Source organism: Mustelus asterias, unplaced genomic scaffold, assembly GCF_964213995.1.
Source record: "Mustelus asterias unplaced genomic scaffold, sMusAst1.hap1.1 HAP1_SCAFFOLD_241, whole genome shotgun sequence".
In the NCBI taxonomy this organism is placed as follows: Eukaryota; Metazoa; Chordata; class Chondrichthyes; order Carcharhiniformes; family Triakidae; genus Mustelus; species Mustelus asterias.
Genome location: NW_027590213.1, coordinates 373,964 through 391,606, shown reverse-complemented (window position 1 = coordinate 391,606; position 17,643 = coordinate 373,964). Strand labels below are relative to the sequence as shown.

The 17,643-nt window shown below is 44.7% G+C and overlaps 1 protein-coding gene across 1 annotated transcript in view; it reads left to right on the top strand.

The window, feature by feature from the left end:
* LOC144485865 (uncharacterized) overlaps positions 1–12,668 on the top strand; it is a 65,034-nt gene extending 52,366 nt beyond the window's left edge. The window contains exons 2-4 of the mRNA XM_078203941.1: positions 2,949–4,293; positions 7,143–7,285; positions 12,420–12,668. Coding sequence (XP_078060067.1) covers positions 3,250–4,293; positions 7,143–7,285; positions 12,420–12,621 — 1,389 coding nt within the window. The 5' untranslated portion in view covers positions 2,949–3,249 and the 3' untranslated portion in view covers positions 12,622–12,668. The remainder of the gene's footprint in view (positions 1–2,948; positions 4,294–7,142; positions 7,286–12,419) is intronic.
* Positions 12,669–17,643: the final 4,975 nt, after the last annotated feature.

Below are 17,643 nucleotides of genomic sequence, written 5' to 3'. Positions count from 1 at the left end.
TATCCTCTGCCCGCCCCCTGCCTGGAGCACACTATACTGGCCAACACGCAAAGCGAACGGCCAATATGGTGGACTGGCTGGACAATCCAATCTTTCCCACTCACAGATGTTGGTTTCTTTTTGTTTATTACAAATACGTTAATACAAAACAATTACAAATACACAAAGAACAAATGTGAAAAATACATGGACAATCCAATCTTTCCCACTCACAGATGTGGACGACAGGAGGAAGTTTGAGTCTGTCTGAAGCTCAATCTTTGTTCAGAGAGAGGAGGAGGATGAGCAGCAGTTTGTTGGACAAACAATGGAGGAACATTCGTGCAGCCATTGACACAGGGCCCGGACTCTGACTGGCTGGAGGACCAGGGCTGATCTGGTCCTCCACGCATTGCCATTGGTCAATCTGCCGCATGTAGACAATAAGGGGGCGGAACCCGAGCCCACGTGGGGGTGGGCGGGGCTTGACCGCCAGCCGCGCTGAGCTGGTGTCCAATCCGCAGTGTGCTGCTTCTGTAACCAGTGATATTGCTGCCAATGGGACACTGTGTGCTGGGAACGCCCCTCTGAGTCATTGTGACGACACAATGGAGCTTTGCCTCAATCGGCCAACAGCAATCACTTTGCTCCGCGCCAACATCCTTGGATGGATCCCAGTGCGCAGGCCCGGACGCGCGGACATGGGAGCCCCGCCCCCACCCGTTGTCCCCCCACCCGTTGTGCCCCCTCCCCCGGCACCTCCACGAGCCAAGGTTTCCAGACACCCGGCCCCGAGGGAGAGGGGAAACTGCGCATGTGCAGGGGAGAGCCCGCCCCCTGACCTTCAGTCTGAGGTGTTGACCAATGGGAAGAATTGGAGGACCGGAAGGACTCTGGTCCTCCAACCAATCACAGGACGGGCTTTGTGTGACTGCAAATTGCGCTTCAGACTGACTGAAACTTCCTCCTGTTTGTTTATTTGGTTTGACCTTAAAAAGAGGCCAACATCTGTGAGTAAAACACTTTCTTTTCTCCCCCTTTCCATTTCTTTTCTCACTCTGGGGGAAATTAGGGACTTGCAGCAACTGATCACAAGAAATAGAAGCAGGAGAGGCCACCAGGCCCTTCAAGCGACCCTGCCATTCAGTACAATCCTGGCTGATCGATGCCGGCCTCCTTTTGTGAGCCATTTCCCCATCGCCCTCTAGTCCTCAATCTGTCAAATATTTATCCACCTCCATTTTAAATACTTCTAATGATTCAGCCTCTACCATCCTTTGGAGCAGAGAATTCCAGAGATTCACCACCCTCTGCGAGAAGAAATTTCTCCGCACCTCAGTTTTAAATGACTGGCCCTTTAACTTCATAGAAACATAGAAACCCTACAGTACAGAAAGAGGCCATTCGGCCCATCGAGTCTGCACCGACCACAATCCCACCCAGGCCCCACCCCTATATCCCTACATATTTTACCCGTTATCCCTCTAATCTACGCATCCCAGGACACTAAGGGGCAATTTTATCATGGCCAATCAACCTAACCCGCACATCTTTGGACTGTGGGAGGAAACCGGAGCACCCGGAGGAAACCCACGCAGACACGAGGAGAATGTGCAAACTCCATACAGACAGTGACCCAAGCCGGGAATTGAACCCAGGTCCCTGGAGCTGTGAAGCAGCAGTGCTAACCACTGTGCTACCATGCCGCCCCTTGTAGCGTGTTCTCTTCCTCTCGTGAAAATATCTCACATCTACTCTATCAAGCTCCCTCAGGATCTTATACAGATTTACAGATGCACCATAGCAAGCATTCTTTCTGGTTGTATCACAGTTTGGTATGGCTCCTGCTCTGCCCAAGACCGCAAGGAACTACAAAATGTCGTGAATGTAGCCCAATCCATCACGCAAACCAGGGCCTCCCATCCATTGACTCTGTCTACACTTCCCACTGCCTTGGCGAAGCAGCCAGCATAATCAAGGACCCCACACACCCCGGACATTCTCTCTTCCACCTTCTTCCGTCGGGGAAAAGATACAAAAGTCTGAGGGCATGTACCATAAAAAGGCATTTCATAGAAACCCTACAGTGCAGAAAGGGGCCATTTGGCCCATCAAGTCTGCACCGACCACAATCCCACCCAGGCCCTACCCCCATATCCCTACATATTTACCCACTAATCCCTCCAGCCTACGCATCTCAGGACTCTAAGGGGCAATTTTTATCATTGCCAATCAACCTAACCCACACATCTTTGGACTGTGGGAGGAAACCGGAGCACCTGGAGGAAACCCACGCAGACACGAGGAGAATGTGCAAACTCCACACAGACAGTGACCCAAGCCGGGAATCGAACCCAGGTCCCTGGAGCTGTGAAGCAGCAGTGCTAACCACTGTGCTATCATGCCGCCCGTGTCAAGCGACTCAAGAACAGCTTCTGTCCCTGCTGCTGTCAGACTTTTGAATGGACTTACCTTGCATTAAGTTGCTCTTTCTCTACACCCTAGCTATGACTGTAACACTACATTCTGCACTCTCTTGCTTCCTTCTCTATGAATGGTATGCTTTCTCTGTATAGTGCGCAAGAAACAATACTTTTCACTGTTTGTTAATATGTGCGACAATAATGAATCAAATCAAATTATATGTTTGAATAAAGTCATCCTCACTCTTCTAAACTCCAAGGAACACAGACCCAGACTATTTAGCCTCTCTCGATAGGACAACTCTATTTGTTCCGACCTCGGTGTCCAGGACAGGAAGCAGTGAGCATGGATCTGTCATTCATCCTGAATCAGCACCATCAGGAGTGTTGGGTGGCTGAATGTTAGATCCGGCAGCGTGAGAATGGAGGGACAATGTGTGGGATGGAGATTTACAGATTTTCATTAATGACAGAGGAAAGGATGTTCCCATAGAAGGGAGAATTGTCTGTTCTGACTGTGATGTTTTTTGTAAATTGTTTTTAAAGGATATCAGAAGAGGAGGAATCACAGACAGAAATCTCAAACGTCACATCTCGATCTGACAGAGTCACGATCTGTCGGCTTCAAAAGATTTCAAACATCAGTGTGATTGGAAAAGCACCGAGACACACACACACCTGAGCGAGAGTGTTCCAGTGAACTGACTGTGGAAAGAGCTTTAATCAGTGACACAGCCTGAAGAGATATCACACCATTCACAAAAAAGAGCAACTGTACCTGTGTTCTGTGTGTGGATGAAGCTTCAACTGATCGTCCAACCTGGAGAGACACAAGGACACCAGCACCATGGAGAAACCGTGGAAATGTGGGGACTGTGGGAAGGAATTCAGGTTTTCATCACAACTGGAAATCCATCAGCGCATTCACACTGGGGAGAAGCCATTTACCTGCCCTCAGTGTGGAAAGGGATTCACTCAGTCATCCCACCTGCTTACACACCAGCGAGTTCACACTGGAGAGAGGCCATTCACCTGCTCTCAGTGTGGGAAGGGATTCACTCTGTCATCTGACCTGCAGACACACCAGCGAGTTCACACTGGGGAGAGGCCATTCACGTGCACTGAGTGTGGGAAGGGATTCACTCGGCTATCCTTCCTACAGTCCCACAAGCGAGTTCACACTGGAGAGAGACCACTCACCTGCTCTCAGTGTGGGGAGGGATTCACTCAGTCATCCTCCCTGCTGATACACCAGCAAGTTCACACCGGGGAGAAACCGTTCACCTGCTCTCAGTGTGGAAAGGGATTCAGTTATTCATCCCACCTGCGGATACACCAGCGAGTTCACACTGGGGAGAGGCCATTCACCTGCTCTCAGTGTGGGAAGCGGTTCAGTGATTCATCCCACCTGCGGAGACACCAGCGAGTTCACAGCGGGGAGAGGCCATTCACCTGCTCTGTGTGTGGGAAGGCATTCACTGATCCATCAACCCTGCAGAGACACCAGCAAGTTCATACTGGGCAGAAGCCATTTATCTGCTCCCAGTGTTGGAAGGGATTCCCTCTCTCATCCCAGCTGCTGACACACCAGAGAGTTCACACTGGGGAGAGGCCATTCACTTGCTCTGTGTGTGGGAAGGGATTCACCATGTCAGCCAATCTATTGAGACATCAGCGAGTTCACACTGGGGAGAGGCCATTCAACTGCTCTCAGTGTGGGAAGGGATTCAGTGATTCATCCGCTCTGCAAATACACCAGCGCATTCACACTGGGGAGAGACCATTCACCTGCTTTCAATGTGGGAAGGGATTCAGTCAGTTATCCAACCTGCAGATACACCAACGAATCCACACTGGGGAGAGACCATTCACCTGCTCTCACTGTGGGAAGGTCTTCTCTTGGCTTTTCAAACTGCAGACACACCAGCAAATCCACACTGGAGAGAAACTGTTCACCTGCTCTCAATGTGGGAAGATATTCAGTGATTCATCCTCCCTGCGGAAACACTGGCGAGTTCACACAGAGTAGGGGTCGGTCATCTGCTCTCAACATGGGAATGGAATTGCTTACTCATTCCACCTGTTGAGCCACCAGCGAGTTCACAAGTGATTCCAGGGTTTGGATTCTGCTGTTATTGTTTCTGCTCTCAATTACATCCAGGACTGCATTTTGTTCATCCTCACAGTTGGTCAACGGGGAGAGTCAGAGGGTTTCTTGATGCTGGACTGGCCGGACTCACGGCTTTGCCTCCAGTGGGCTGATGATCTTTGAGCCTGGGAGAGCACATTTCTTGTCTTCAAATTTCACAAGGATCACAAGAGTGAAGGCACGTTTGTAAGTTCAAAGATATTTAATTCGTAATTCTGTTTGGAACCCCACTGAAGTATGTGACGTTGCCATGGAGATGGGCTGTGGTACTTATATGGTTCTTTTGTTTAATTTTTCTGGATGTTTCTCACAGAAGAAAACTAAAATATGAGATCCTGTATCTGAGATGGATTGGGAAACTGCATCAAAAGGTATCATGGGAGACAGGCAATAGCTAATATTTCAGGGATTATTATATGTTGACAAGAGGGTCAGTTAGCTCAGTTGGCTGGATGGCTTGTTCGTGGTGTGGAGTGATACCAACAGTGCAGGTTCAACTCCCGTACTGGCTGAGGTTACACACAAATGCCCCACCTTCTCAACCTTGTCCCTCATTTGATGTGTGGTTACCCTCAGGTTAAAACACCACCGGTCAGCTCTCTCTCAAAGTGGAGAGCAGTCTGTGGTCCTCTGGGACTTTGACCACTTTCATTTCACATATATATAACAAATATAGATTCCTTTAAGGAACAAAAATCCAATGGGAAAAGTGAAGCAACCGTGGCTTACAAGAAAAGTTAAAGATTCGATTAGATCCGTGGAAGAGACTCATAAAGTGGCCAAAATATTCGTAAGGCCAAGGATTGGGAACTTGCTTTAGAATTCAGCAAAGAAGGACCAAGAAACTTAGAAAGAAAGAGAAAACTGAATATGAGAGCAAACTAGCGAAACATAAAACCGACTGAAAAAGCTCCTATCGGTGTGTGAAAAGAAAAAGATTAGCAAAGACAAATGTGGGTCCATTCCAGGCAGAGACAGGAGAGTTTATAATGGGAAATAGGAAAATGGCAGAGAAACTGTTGGAGTAAAATTGAGACTGTTCAAGCCATTATTGTGAATTCAAAACTGTGCCTACAAGAAATGCTGTGTATGTGACCTTGCACTCTGTGGTTAACCACAAACACTCGAGCCCTGACTAGTGACAAGCTAGGGTGAGCTATGTCTCATTTTAATGTAAAAGTGCAAAGCAAGCAGGAATAGTCAGATAGCAAAGGACAGGAATAGTCAGGTACCTCACAGGAAGATGGCCTGAAAGGTGGAATTGAAACAGTGAGGTATGATTCTTGTTTTCAACGAAATGTGATTGGGAGTTATTGATAACCAGCTATTGTCAAGGGGCCCAATTGGCCAAAGTATGTAACCGCCTACGACTTGATGCGAGACTACCGATGTTTTGATGTATGTAAGCACGCTTGCCACCAAGCAAGATTAAGAAACTATCAGGGTTTCTTCCGAAGCGCTTCGATTTAATAAACTACGTGTTGAATCTCAACTCTGATCTCCGAGTGGTGACTTTTCCCACAACAGAAACTAAACAATGTGTGTCTGTCTTCACAGAGGAAGATACGGAAATCATCCCAAAAACACAAGAGAACCAAGGGAGTAGTGAGCATGAGGGACTGAAAGAGATTAGTGAAAAGGTAGTACTGGAGAAATTAATGGGATCCAAAAATCCCCAAAAGCTGATGATCTACATGTCGGAGTGTTGGAAGAGGTGGCTGGAGAGATAGTGGATACATTGGTCATCTTTCCAAATTCTATAGATTCTGGAACGGTTGCTGCAGATTGGAAGGTGGTAAATGTGACCCCACTGTTTCAGGAGGGAAAGAGAAAATGGGAACCACAGACCCATTAACCTGACATCAGTAGGAGTGAAAATGCTGCGATCTATTATAAAGGATACTCTTGGACACCCAGATTCCTCTGAATCTCAGAGCTCTCTAATTTCTCACCATTTAGATAATAAATCTTTTTATTCTTCCAGCCAAATTTGACAATTTCACATTTTCCCGCACTATATTCCATTTGCCATATCTTTTCCCACTCACTTAACTTATCTGCATCACTTTGTATCTCCTTACCACCTCTTCACGACTTACTCTCCTGCCGATCTTTGTATCATTGGAACATAGGAGCAGGAGCTGGCCATTCAGCCCATCGAGCCTGCTGTACCATTCAATCCAATCAGGGCTGAACATCCACTTCAATGCCTTTTCCCCCACACTATCCCCATATCCCTTTGTGATATTGGTATTTAGAAATCTATCAATCTCTGCTTTAAAAACACTCAATGACTGAACTTCCACAGCCCTCTGGGGTAGAGAATTCTAAAGATTCATAACCGTCTGAGTGAACCCAAACAGGTGCGGAGTGTGGCGACTGGGGGATTTTCACAGTAACTTCATTGCACTGTTAATGTAGGCCTACTTGTGACAGTAATAATGAACTTTTAAAAAAGAAATATCTCCCCTGGGGAGAGACCATTCATCTGCTCTGTGTGTGGGGAGGGATTCACTCAGTCATCCACCTTGCTGAGACACAAGCGCATTCACACTGGTGTGAGACCATTCACCTGCTCCGAGTGTGGGAAGGGATTCACCCAGTCTGCCCAACTCACTTCACACCAACGTGTTCACTCTGACACGAGACCTTTTAAATGTTCAGACTGTGAGAAGAGCTTCAAAGGCAAAATGGATCTGCTGATTCACCAGCGAGTTCACACTGGAGAGAGACCGTTTATCTGCTGTGTGTGTGGGAAGCGATTCACTCAGCATTCCCTCCGGCTGAAACACCAGCACAGTCACACCAGGGAGACATTATTCATCTGCTCAGTGTGTGGGAAAGGATTCACCCGTGCGAACACCCTGCAGAAACACCAGCGAGTTCACAAATGATTACAGGAGTTGGTTTCTGCTGTTATTGCTGCTGTTAATCACAAGACTGAACCATGTTCATCCTGACAGTTGGAGTTTGTTTCAGTTGATGTTAATAATCCTTGTAACTGCACTGGAGTTTAAGATTCTGGATATAGTTTAAATCAACTTTGTGTCAATCACACATGTTTGCGTCCTTGATTTCTCTAAGGTAAGAGGAGACTGATTGATGTCCTGTTGCCGACTGTTCCATTGTTGGTTCTTTTCTGATACGTTTTGGAAGATATGGCAAACAAAAGAGTAAGGAAAGAGAGAACGGTAAGAATTTGGGAAATGATAAACAGACTGTGACAGGAAGATAATGAAAGAGCAAATTATAGATCACATCAGTAGATGTGGTTCGACGCTACAAAAATATTAAAGGGACAAAACTAAAGGCTCTGCATCTAAACACACATAGCTTTTGAAACACAACTGATGAACTGACAGCAGCACAAATATAAGGAAAGAATTATCAGTTGATAACCATTAGAGAGATATAGAGTGGGGCCTGAATTTGTTCCTATTCATTCGTGGGATGTAGGTGTCACTGGCTCACCCAGCATTTATTGCCCACCCCTAATGCCCTTGAGAAGTCAGTGGTGAGCTAAATATGTGTATGTGACATTTAGGAGGGACAGGAGTCTGGGAAAAGGTTGAAGGGTGTCTCTGTTGATTATTGGCAGTATTAGCACATTAGAGAGGGATACCTAAGTTCAGGAAACCAGGATGTTTGAAGTGGTTTGGTTTGAGATGGGGAAATGGTAAAGGCAAAATTCACTTGTGGGAGTGATGGACAGGCTTTCTAATTGTAACGACACGGTAGGACAGAGTACAAAGGAAAAGGTAATGGGAGCTTGTGGTAAAGATACAGTAATAATCAAGAGGGATTTTAATCTACTGATATACTGGGAAAGCCGATGGACAAAGGTCATGTAGATGAGGAGTTCATAGAATGTTTTGGGGATAGTTTCGAGGAAGAGTACGTTTGAAAGCAGGCTTCACTCGCACTGGTATTATACAACAAGACGGGATTAATTGATGACTTCACAGTGAAATCATCTCTAAGTAGCAGTGATCTTAATATGAATTGCTGGCTATGGGCCAAGTGCTGGTAGATGTGATTAGATGGGAGTTCAGGTGTTTCTCGTGTGTTGGTGCAGACTCGATGGGCTGAAGGGCCTCTTCTGCACTCTATGATTCTATGAATGTATTGGAGATGAGGGAATGCTGCTTAAAGAGTTAAAGGTCTGTTTCAAGAACCATCTTGTGTTTACAAGTTGAGCTCTATTCGTGGAGATACTGAGTGCCCCTGGGGCAGGATTTTGGGAAGTTACTGGTAGTTCAGGAACCTCAGGAACATTCACACTTTTACCTGGGGTGATCCCCCAATTGAGGTGGCAAAACTTCCTTGTGTATTTCACAGGTAAATCTTTTTCTTTTAAATAAACATTGTTATTATTTGCCATTTCAGAGTCCTGTTTTGCCTGATGGTAAACTCCCTTTTGAACTGAAGTGTTTTAGAGTCAGTCTGGAACTGAGTAATTAGGCTCAAGCAACCAAGTTAAACTGAATCTAAATTTTAATTGTCTGCCCGTTTAAGATTGACAGAGAATCTCGAGATGATGCAAGAAAGATTCACAAGAATGATACCAGAACTGAGAGTGCTTTTAAGTTAATGGAGAGACTAAACAGGTTGGGAATGTTTTCGTAGAATCATAGAATCCCTACGGTGCAGAAGGAGACCCATTGAGTCTGCGCCGACTCTCTGACAATGCATCTACCTCATGCCCTATCCCCATAACTTCATGTATTCACCCTGCTAATCCCCCTAATCTACACATTTTTGGACACTAAGGGGCAATTCACCATGGCCAATTCAACTAACCTACACATCTTTGGACTGTGGGAGGAAATTAGAGACCTGGAGGAAACCCACACAGACAAGGGGCAAACGTGCATATCCCACAGTCACCCAAGGCCTGGGGTTCCTGGTGCTGTGAGGCAGCAATGCTAGCCACTGTCCCACCATGCCACCCTATTCTCTGGAAAAGCCAAGGCTGAGTGCTGACCTGATAGAGATTATGAATGGATATGGCAGGATTGAAGTTATCAAGTAATCAAGTACAGAATACAAAATCAGAACTGAAAATTCTGGTTATCATTCGGCATGTTTGTCCCATTCAAACTATAAATCTCTGTCCTCTCACACCCACCTTCCTCCCCATTGATTGTTCCACTAATTCATCCTTTTCTCCTCCTGCTTTCTTTTTCAATTCCCTGCTGCAATTAGACTTTTGAATGGACCTAACATGTATTAAATTAATCTTTCTCAATGCCCTAGCTATGACTGTAGCACTACATTCTGCACCTTCTCCTTTCCTTCTCCCCATGTACTCTATGAACGATGTGTTTTGTCTTTATAATGTGCAAGAAGCAATACTTTTCATTGTATCCCAATACATGTGACAATAATAAATCAAATCAATACTTCTCCACTTTATGTGCTAACTCTCGGTTTCAATTTCAGACTACCTCTTGCCCTCCTTAGTATCTCACCCCAAATTTCAGATGACCTCTTGCCCTCCCTAGTGTCTCACCCCAAAATTTCAATCTTTATGCCTGAAGTTGAACTGTTTTGCTAATGGGGCATCAATATATAATCTAGTGACTACCCACATGTGCTTTGTTTCTGGATGCAGTCACTCCCACCTCCACCTTTCATCCCAGTCCCAGGAGTTTGGAGACTGGGCTCCAGAGGAGTAATGGCGGCCGCATGCCCCACAATGCCTCGCGCTGGGGAAATCGCTCAATAGCCCAAGCTCGAATCTGCGCATGTCCAAGGGAAAGGGGAATCTGCGCATGTGCGGAAGTGTTTCTGAACCCTGCTGAGGCGTTGACCAATGGAAATTCTTGGAAGACCGGAAGGACTCTGGTCCTCCAGCCAATCAGAGCGCGGTCTTTGTGACAATGCGGGTTGAGTTTCAGACGGACTCAAACCTCCTCCAGAGGCCAAGATCTGTGAGTCAAACACTTTCTTTTCTCCCCTTTCCATTTCTTTTCTCATTCTGCGGGAAATTGGGGACTTGCAGCAACTGAAGGGAAAGGAAGTGAATCCAGGGAGGCTGCAGACTCTGGAAAGGTTGGCCCAGGTCTCTCTCTCTCTGAAATACATTGACATCCTTGAGCTCCCTCAACTTGACACATTTATTTGTCTGGCTAAAAGGATGGTCACGTTCCTAATGTTCACAATTAAAGGGCTGGTTTCTTCAGGAGATAGTTGACATTTAAGTGGAGGATAGTAAGGTTTGGCATGTTTGGATATGTTTGGTGTAATCTGGTGTAAGTTTATGATTCTTTGTTGGACAGTAATTTTATATAGGTCAGTGTTATGTCTAGTTGTGTTGTTAGGTACATATTAGATATATTATTTATGGTTCTGTGATAAATTTCATTTATTGTTATTTCAAATTTGTAATATGGCACTGTGGTGACATACATTTCCAGTCATTGATTAATTACAGCACAGAAAATGTTCATTCGAGTCCGTGCTGACTCTTTGTAGAGCAATCCAGCCAGTCCTATTCTCCCGCTGTACCCTTGTATCTCTGCAAGATTATTTCCTTCAGTTGTCCATCCAGTTGAGTTTGAAATCTTGGATCATCTCTAATTCCAGCATTCTCATAAGCAGCGAGTTTGTGTTTGTGAACACTCAGCACCTTAATGAAGTTCTCACTGACATGGTCATGAAGCTCTGAGCAAGTAATACAGCAGTGTTTATTCAACACATGTTTTCCTCCAGAATCTGTACCTATGGGTTGGGTTTGTATTGAGTCTAGCAGTCTGCATCAAGGTTTTCAGGTCTCCAGGTCAGGAAGCAGTGAGTAGGGGTCGGCCACTCAGCATCAATCAGCACCTTCAGGAGAATTGTGAGGGTGAATATTAGATACAGCCGAGTGAGAGCAGAGGGAATATGTGAGATTGAGGTTTACAACTTTTGGTGAACAAAATAGGAATGAATGTTCAACTGAAACTAGAATCGTGTGTTCTGAATTTCTCTGCTGTACTGACAGTGCTGACTTTTCTAAATTCCTTTTACAGGTTTTGAGAAGGAGAAGATTTGCGATAAAAATCTGAAACCAAACGTCACACCGAGACCTGACACATTCACTCGATTCAAAAGGACCTGAATATCATCGCTCTTTCAGTCTCGAATTGAGTTGAAGTATGTACAGATGGAGGGCGTTGATTGGATCATTATATGAGTGTGTATGAAAAAAGCGTGTATAAAGAAATGGTGTTCTGTCTGCTTCAGAAGGTTTAAATATGTGACTGGAAAAGCATCGAGACACACAGATCTGAGTGAGAGTGTACCAGCAAACTGACTGTGGAAAGACCATTAACCAATTACACACCCTGAAAGAAATATCACACCATTCGGAGTGAGGAGAAACCGTACTCGCTTTGTGTGTGTGGACAAGGCTTCAATTGATCATCAAACCTGGAGAGACACAAGGACACCCGCGCCATGGAGAAACCGTGGAAATGTGGAGATTGTGGGAAGGGATTCAGAGCCCCATCTCAACTGGAAATTCACCGACACATCCACACTGGGAAAAGACCTTTTACCTGCTTTGAGTGTGGGAATAGATTCACTCAGTCATCACACCTGCAGACACACAAGCGAGTTCATAGTGGGGAGAGGCCATTCACCTGCACTGAGTGTGGGAAGAGATTCAAGGATTCATCTACCCTGCGGACACACCAGCGAGTTCACACCAAGGAGAGACCATTCACCTGTGCTGAGTGTGGGAAAGGATTCACTCAGTTATCCAACATGCCGACACACCAGTGAATCCACACTGGAGAGAGACCATTCATCTGCTCTGAGTGTGGGAAAGCATTCACTGAGTCATCCTGTCTGCTGACACATCAACGCAGTCACACCAGGAAGAGGCTGTTCACCTGCGCTGAGTGTGGGAAGGGATTCACACGGTCACCTCATCTGCTGACACACCAGCGAGTTCACACTGGGGAGAGGCCATTCACTTGCTCCGTATGTGGGAAGGGATTCACTCAGTCATCCAACCTGCTGACACACCAGCGAGTTCACAGCAGGAAGAACCCATTCACCTGCTCCAAGAGAAGGATTCATTGAGTCATCCAGTCTGCTAAAACACCAATGTGGTCGCACTGGGGAAAGACCTTTGATGTGTTTTGTTTATGAGAAGAGATTCACTGATTCATCCAACCTGCTGAGACACCAGCAAGTCCACATTGAGGGGAGGCCATTCCCCTGCCCTGAGTTTAGGGAACGTCATCAGTCATCCAACTTGCTGACACACCAACAAGTTCACACCGATTAGAGACCTTTTCTTTTTAATCACAGAATTCCTACAGTGCAGAAGGAGGTCACTTGGCCCATTGAGTCTGCACCGACCACAATCCCAACCAGGCCCCACTCCAGTAAACCTACACATTTACCCTGCTAATCCCCCTGACGCTAAGGGGCAATTTACCACGGCCAATCAACCTAACCAGCACATCTTTAGAAAATGGGAGGAAATCGGAGCACCTGGAGGAAACCCACACAGACACGAGGAGAACATGCAATCTCCACACAGTCACCCGAGGCTGGAATTGAACCCGGATTCCTGCCCTATGGGTGTTAATTGAATCAATTGAGTTTAAGAATGTACAGATGGAGGGCTTTGATCAAATAATTATATGAGTGTGTATGAAGAAAGTATGTATGAAGAGTTGGGAGATAAATCTATTCCAAATAAAGATTGGTTCCAGTTTCTTCCTTCACCATAAGGCTGTCAGGATTGTAACCAGGTAACAGAGAGTATTTGTCCAATGGTGAAGTTTGGAAACTGGAGGAAAGTATATTTCAGACAGAAGTTTACAGTCCCAGCAGCTTTTGTGAGAGATGAAAGCCAGTAGGAATTGTCAGGGTCTGATTACCCGCCGATGTTCTCTGAGCCTGAACCATACGATCAGTGAAAGAATGAAGTGGCGATGTGGACACGGGTTACATCCCTAACAATGAGAAAACAATGTCTGGCCTTGGCATTGTCACTTCCTAACGAAAGGAAAATTGGCAGCAAAACATTTTCTGAGCTGGAAATCCACTGGTCGTATACTGATCAAGGCTTGGATCTTTTACTCGGTTTCATTGATGAGATTTACAAGAAAGATGATCTGATGGGTGCCTATGAAGCATAGTCAGACTTTGTCAAGTTTTGAATGAGGGTGTAAGTATATTTAGCAGATCTGGATATCACAAAAAAGATAGGTCTGGAAAAGCACTAATAGGTGAATGAATCTCAGGAATGACGGGGGAACAGTTACCGTGAAATTCCCCTGATCGTCACAGTCTGGCGCCTGTTCGGGTCAATGACCTAACCAGCACGTCTATCAGAACGTGGGAGGAAACCGGAGCACCCGGAGGAAACCCACGCAGACATGGGGAGAACATGCAAACTCCACAGAGACAGTGACCCAAGCCAGTAATCGAACCCGGGTCCCTGGCGCTGTGAGGCAACAGTGCTAACCAGTGTGCTACCCTTCCGTCCCAGAGGTAAACACAGCAACCAGTCTTAAAGCTACGCAAACATGTAAAGAGTTCACTTCAGATGGTTGGAGGGTGTAATCCCTGCCAATTGGTCTATGGGAGAAATCCCAAATTACCCTCTGTGCTGGGCGATCGCCCTCCTGCTTTAGAAGGGACGACAATTAGTATAAATTTTATTCATATTATCAGATTGTTTCACTAAAGTAAGTGCCCGAGCTCAGACATTATTGTGGATCCTAGAACAGCGGTGTCTGAAATGTAATACTTTGTACATGTTTTTTCTTTGATTCATTGTGAAATATGTTGCTGTGTATTGTTCTGATCCTAATCAGGATTGTTAATGTTTAAAGAGAAACTCAAATACCCAGTGATTCACAAAGAATTGCACCACAAGATTCCACATTTTTAAACAAGAACAAAATTTATAAAACAAAATATTAAAAGCCAGCACAATGAACGTAGCATAAGTCTTTCAATTATCAGATTATTTCATGAAGAGAATATTAACAACTTATTGTGGTTCTGAGGAGAGGGGTGTCTTTATATGTAATGCTTTGTACAAAAGGAGGAAAGTCACATTTTTTCTTCTTTGCTTTGCTCTGAAACATTGTTTGTGTGAATGTTTTGTGATCCCGGTCAGGACAATTAATGTTTAAAGAAAATTGTGAACACCCAGTGATTAACTAAAAGAATTACATGAAAAGATTTAACATTTTTAAACAAAAACAAACTTTACTGTATATATAAAACAAAATAAAATGTAAGAATACAGCACTACAAACTGAATACTGTAGTCAATAAAGACTTATGGTATAAACCTGTTTTTTAACCTCACCCCAAAAGTTTCTTTATACTTAATGATATCTTGAAAGTTCAATTCTGTTCCTGGGACTCTCAAAGGAATGTCAAAGCTCTGCAGAATTCACTTTAATTTTCCTCTCTTTTCCAGCTATTCTCCAGGCTCCAAGATTTTACGGAGGGTCTTTCCATTAGCTTTTGGCTAAACAATTCTCCAACTTTCCTTTGAGACCTCAAAACTGTGGACTCCTCAGTCCAACCGTGGGCTTCACTGCCTTCTTGCTGAGGGATTTAAACATTAGCAGCACCCCTGATTCCTAATGACCCAGTGGCTTCTGGTTCACAGCTGCTGGTCCCATATCTGATGGCCTCCAAGCTAACTGCAGACTGCTTGCTTTCTGTGAGAAACACCCAGAATTCCAAGCAGGGCTCACTTATCCCCATGCTAAAACATCTGTTGGGATGTCTGATATATATTTAGTTTCAAAACTAAACCTTTTTTTCCTGAGGTCTGCATGAAGAATTCCACTCTCTAACAAAGACAGAGCAATAATTGTCAGACCTGAAGTCTCCAGGTCTCCAGCTAAAAGAGCCCAGCTGCCCTTTTACACTTCTTACCCTTCGAGTTTTGACATCTTAAACCAACATTGGCCACGCCTTGTGAATGTGAATCCCCTTCGGCTGTTTCTGTCAAATTCTCAGTGCAGGTTTTCCATTTACCTTAAATTTTAAAAAAAGCAATTGTTGAACTAATTCATACTTCTAAAACATAGGAATTATGAAATTAGATCTTTGCAACACCTTCCCTATGAAGAAATGAAAATGTATCATCCTCGTATTATCCCATTTGAAACATTACAACGTAAATTCAAAAGATTGGCTCTTCTCTCTCCCCACAGATGCTGTCAGACCTGCTGAGATTTTCCAGCATTTTCTGTTTTTGTTTCAGATTCCAGCATCCGCAGTATTTTGCTTTTAACAATGTACAACATGCTGTATATATAAATAGTTGTGATCTTATCAAATGGTGAAGCAGGGTCAAAGAGCCAAATGGCCAACTCCCGTTCCAAAGTCTAATGTTTAATTACCTTATAACCTGCAATAGACATAATAATCCCTCCATTGTCCACTTCACATTCACAAGTCCAGCTTGGGAACAGCACACTGCTGGGTTCCATGTCCAGGAATCTCATTCCACTGAAGATGGAAATTACTGCTTCGTGTTTTCTGAAAGTTTTCTTATAATAATTATCGTGCAAAGTTCCTCCTGCGAGAGGAGAGTCCTCATTGCTGTTCATCTGTGAATTTTCAACTTCAGTTTTGAAAACAGTCTGTTCAGAATGCACGTTTTGAACTTGGTTTTCTTCCATGTTTGCAGTTTCTCCATTGTTTAAATCCAGAGAGAAAATTCCAGTCAATTCCACATTGAAACTGTCTTCTTCTTGCTCTGTTGTAGCTGCAGCTTCATTTTTAATTTCATTTCCCAGAATCTCACATTCTGGATTCTCTTCTGGAGAGAGCAAGGTCAAAAGAGCTTCTTTTTGTGTCAACAACTCTTTCCTTCATTGGTCAAAATCTTCTTCAGCCAAACTGTTGTTAAAATGTATTTTATGTTCAAGCAAAAATGTTGACCATTCCCATTTGGAGACTGTGTTCTCGGGCTTCAGAAGCAGAGGAATTGAGAACAAAAGCAGGGAGGTTACACTGATAGTTTCTAAAGCTCTGGGTGAGGCCACAACAGAACACTGAGCCCAGTTCTGGTCACCACACTTTTGGAAGGACGTGAGGGTCCTGGAGAGGGTGCAGAGGAGATTTACCGGGATGGTTCCAGGAATGAGGAATTTTATCCACAAGCTAGGCTGGAGAAGCTGGGATTGTTCTCCTTGGAGAAAAGGAGATGGAGGGGAGATTTGCTCGAGGTGTACAAAATTAAAATAGGTTTAAATAATGTGAAAAGGAAAAGCTGTTCCCATTAGCTGATGGTGCAAGGATGAGATGCACAGATTTATATATTCTTAGCGAGAGATGCAGGGGGATGTGAGAAAGGGATGTTTTATGCAATGAGGGGGAATGAGCTGGAACTCACTGCCTGTGAGGGTGGTGGAAGCAGAGGCAATGAACGATTTAACAAGGAAAATGGACCGACACTTGCGGGAAATAGAACTGAAAGGATAAAGGGATAGAACCGGGCAATGGGACTGACCGGTTTACCCCATGAGAATAATACCAGAACTGAGAGCATTTAACCCTCTGAAAATGCCGGTGTTACTTTTCTCTAGAAAACTGAAGACTGATGGAAGTCTTCAAAATTATGAAGGGGTTCAATAATCCAGTACGGATTTAATAAAAAACACCTTTACCCAGCGAGTGGAGAGAATGTAGAACTCACTGCCACAGCGAGTGGTTGAGGTGAACAGCATGAATACATTGAAGGGGAAGCTGGATACATACATGAGGGAGAGAGGAATAGAAGGATATGCTGATGGGGGGAGATGAAGAGGGGTGGGTGGAGGCTCATGTGGAGCATAAATACTGACACAGACCTATTGAGCCGACTGGCCCGGCCCTGTGCTGTAGACTCAATGGAACAGAGACAAATGTATTTAATTTAGATCTACTTGAAATGATAGGAGAAGTAGGATTTACTATCCAGGATAAAATAAATGTCCTTCATCAGCTTGTGTGGATCATTTGTGGAAATGTGCTCTCCCAGCCCACTGGAAGCAAAGTTGTAAGAAAGACCAATCCAGCAGAGCTGGACCTTCTGATCCAGGATCTTCTGATCCTCCCACTTCACCAACTGTC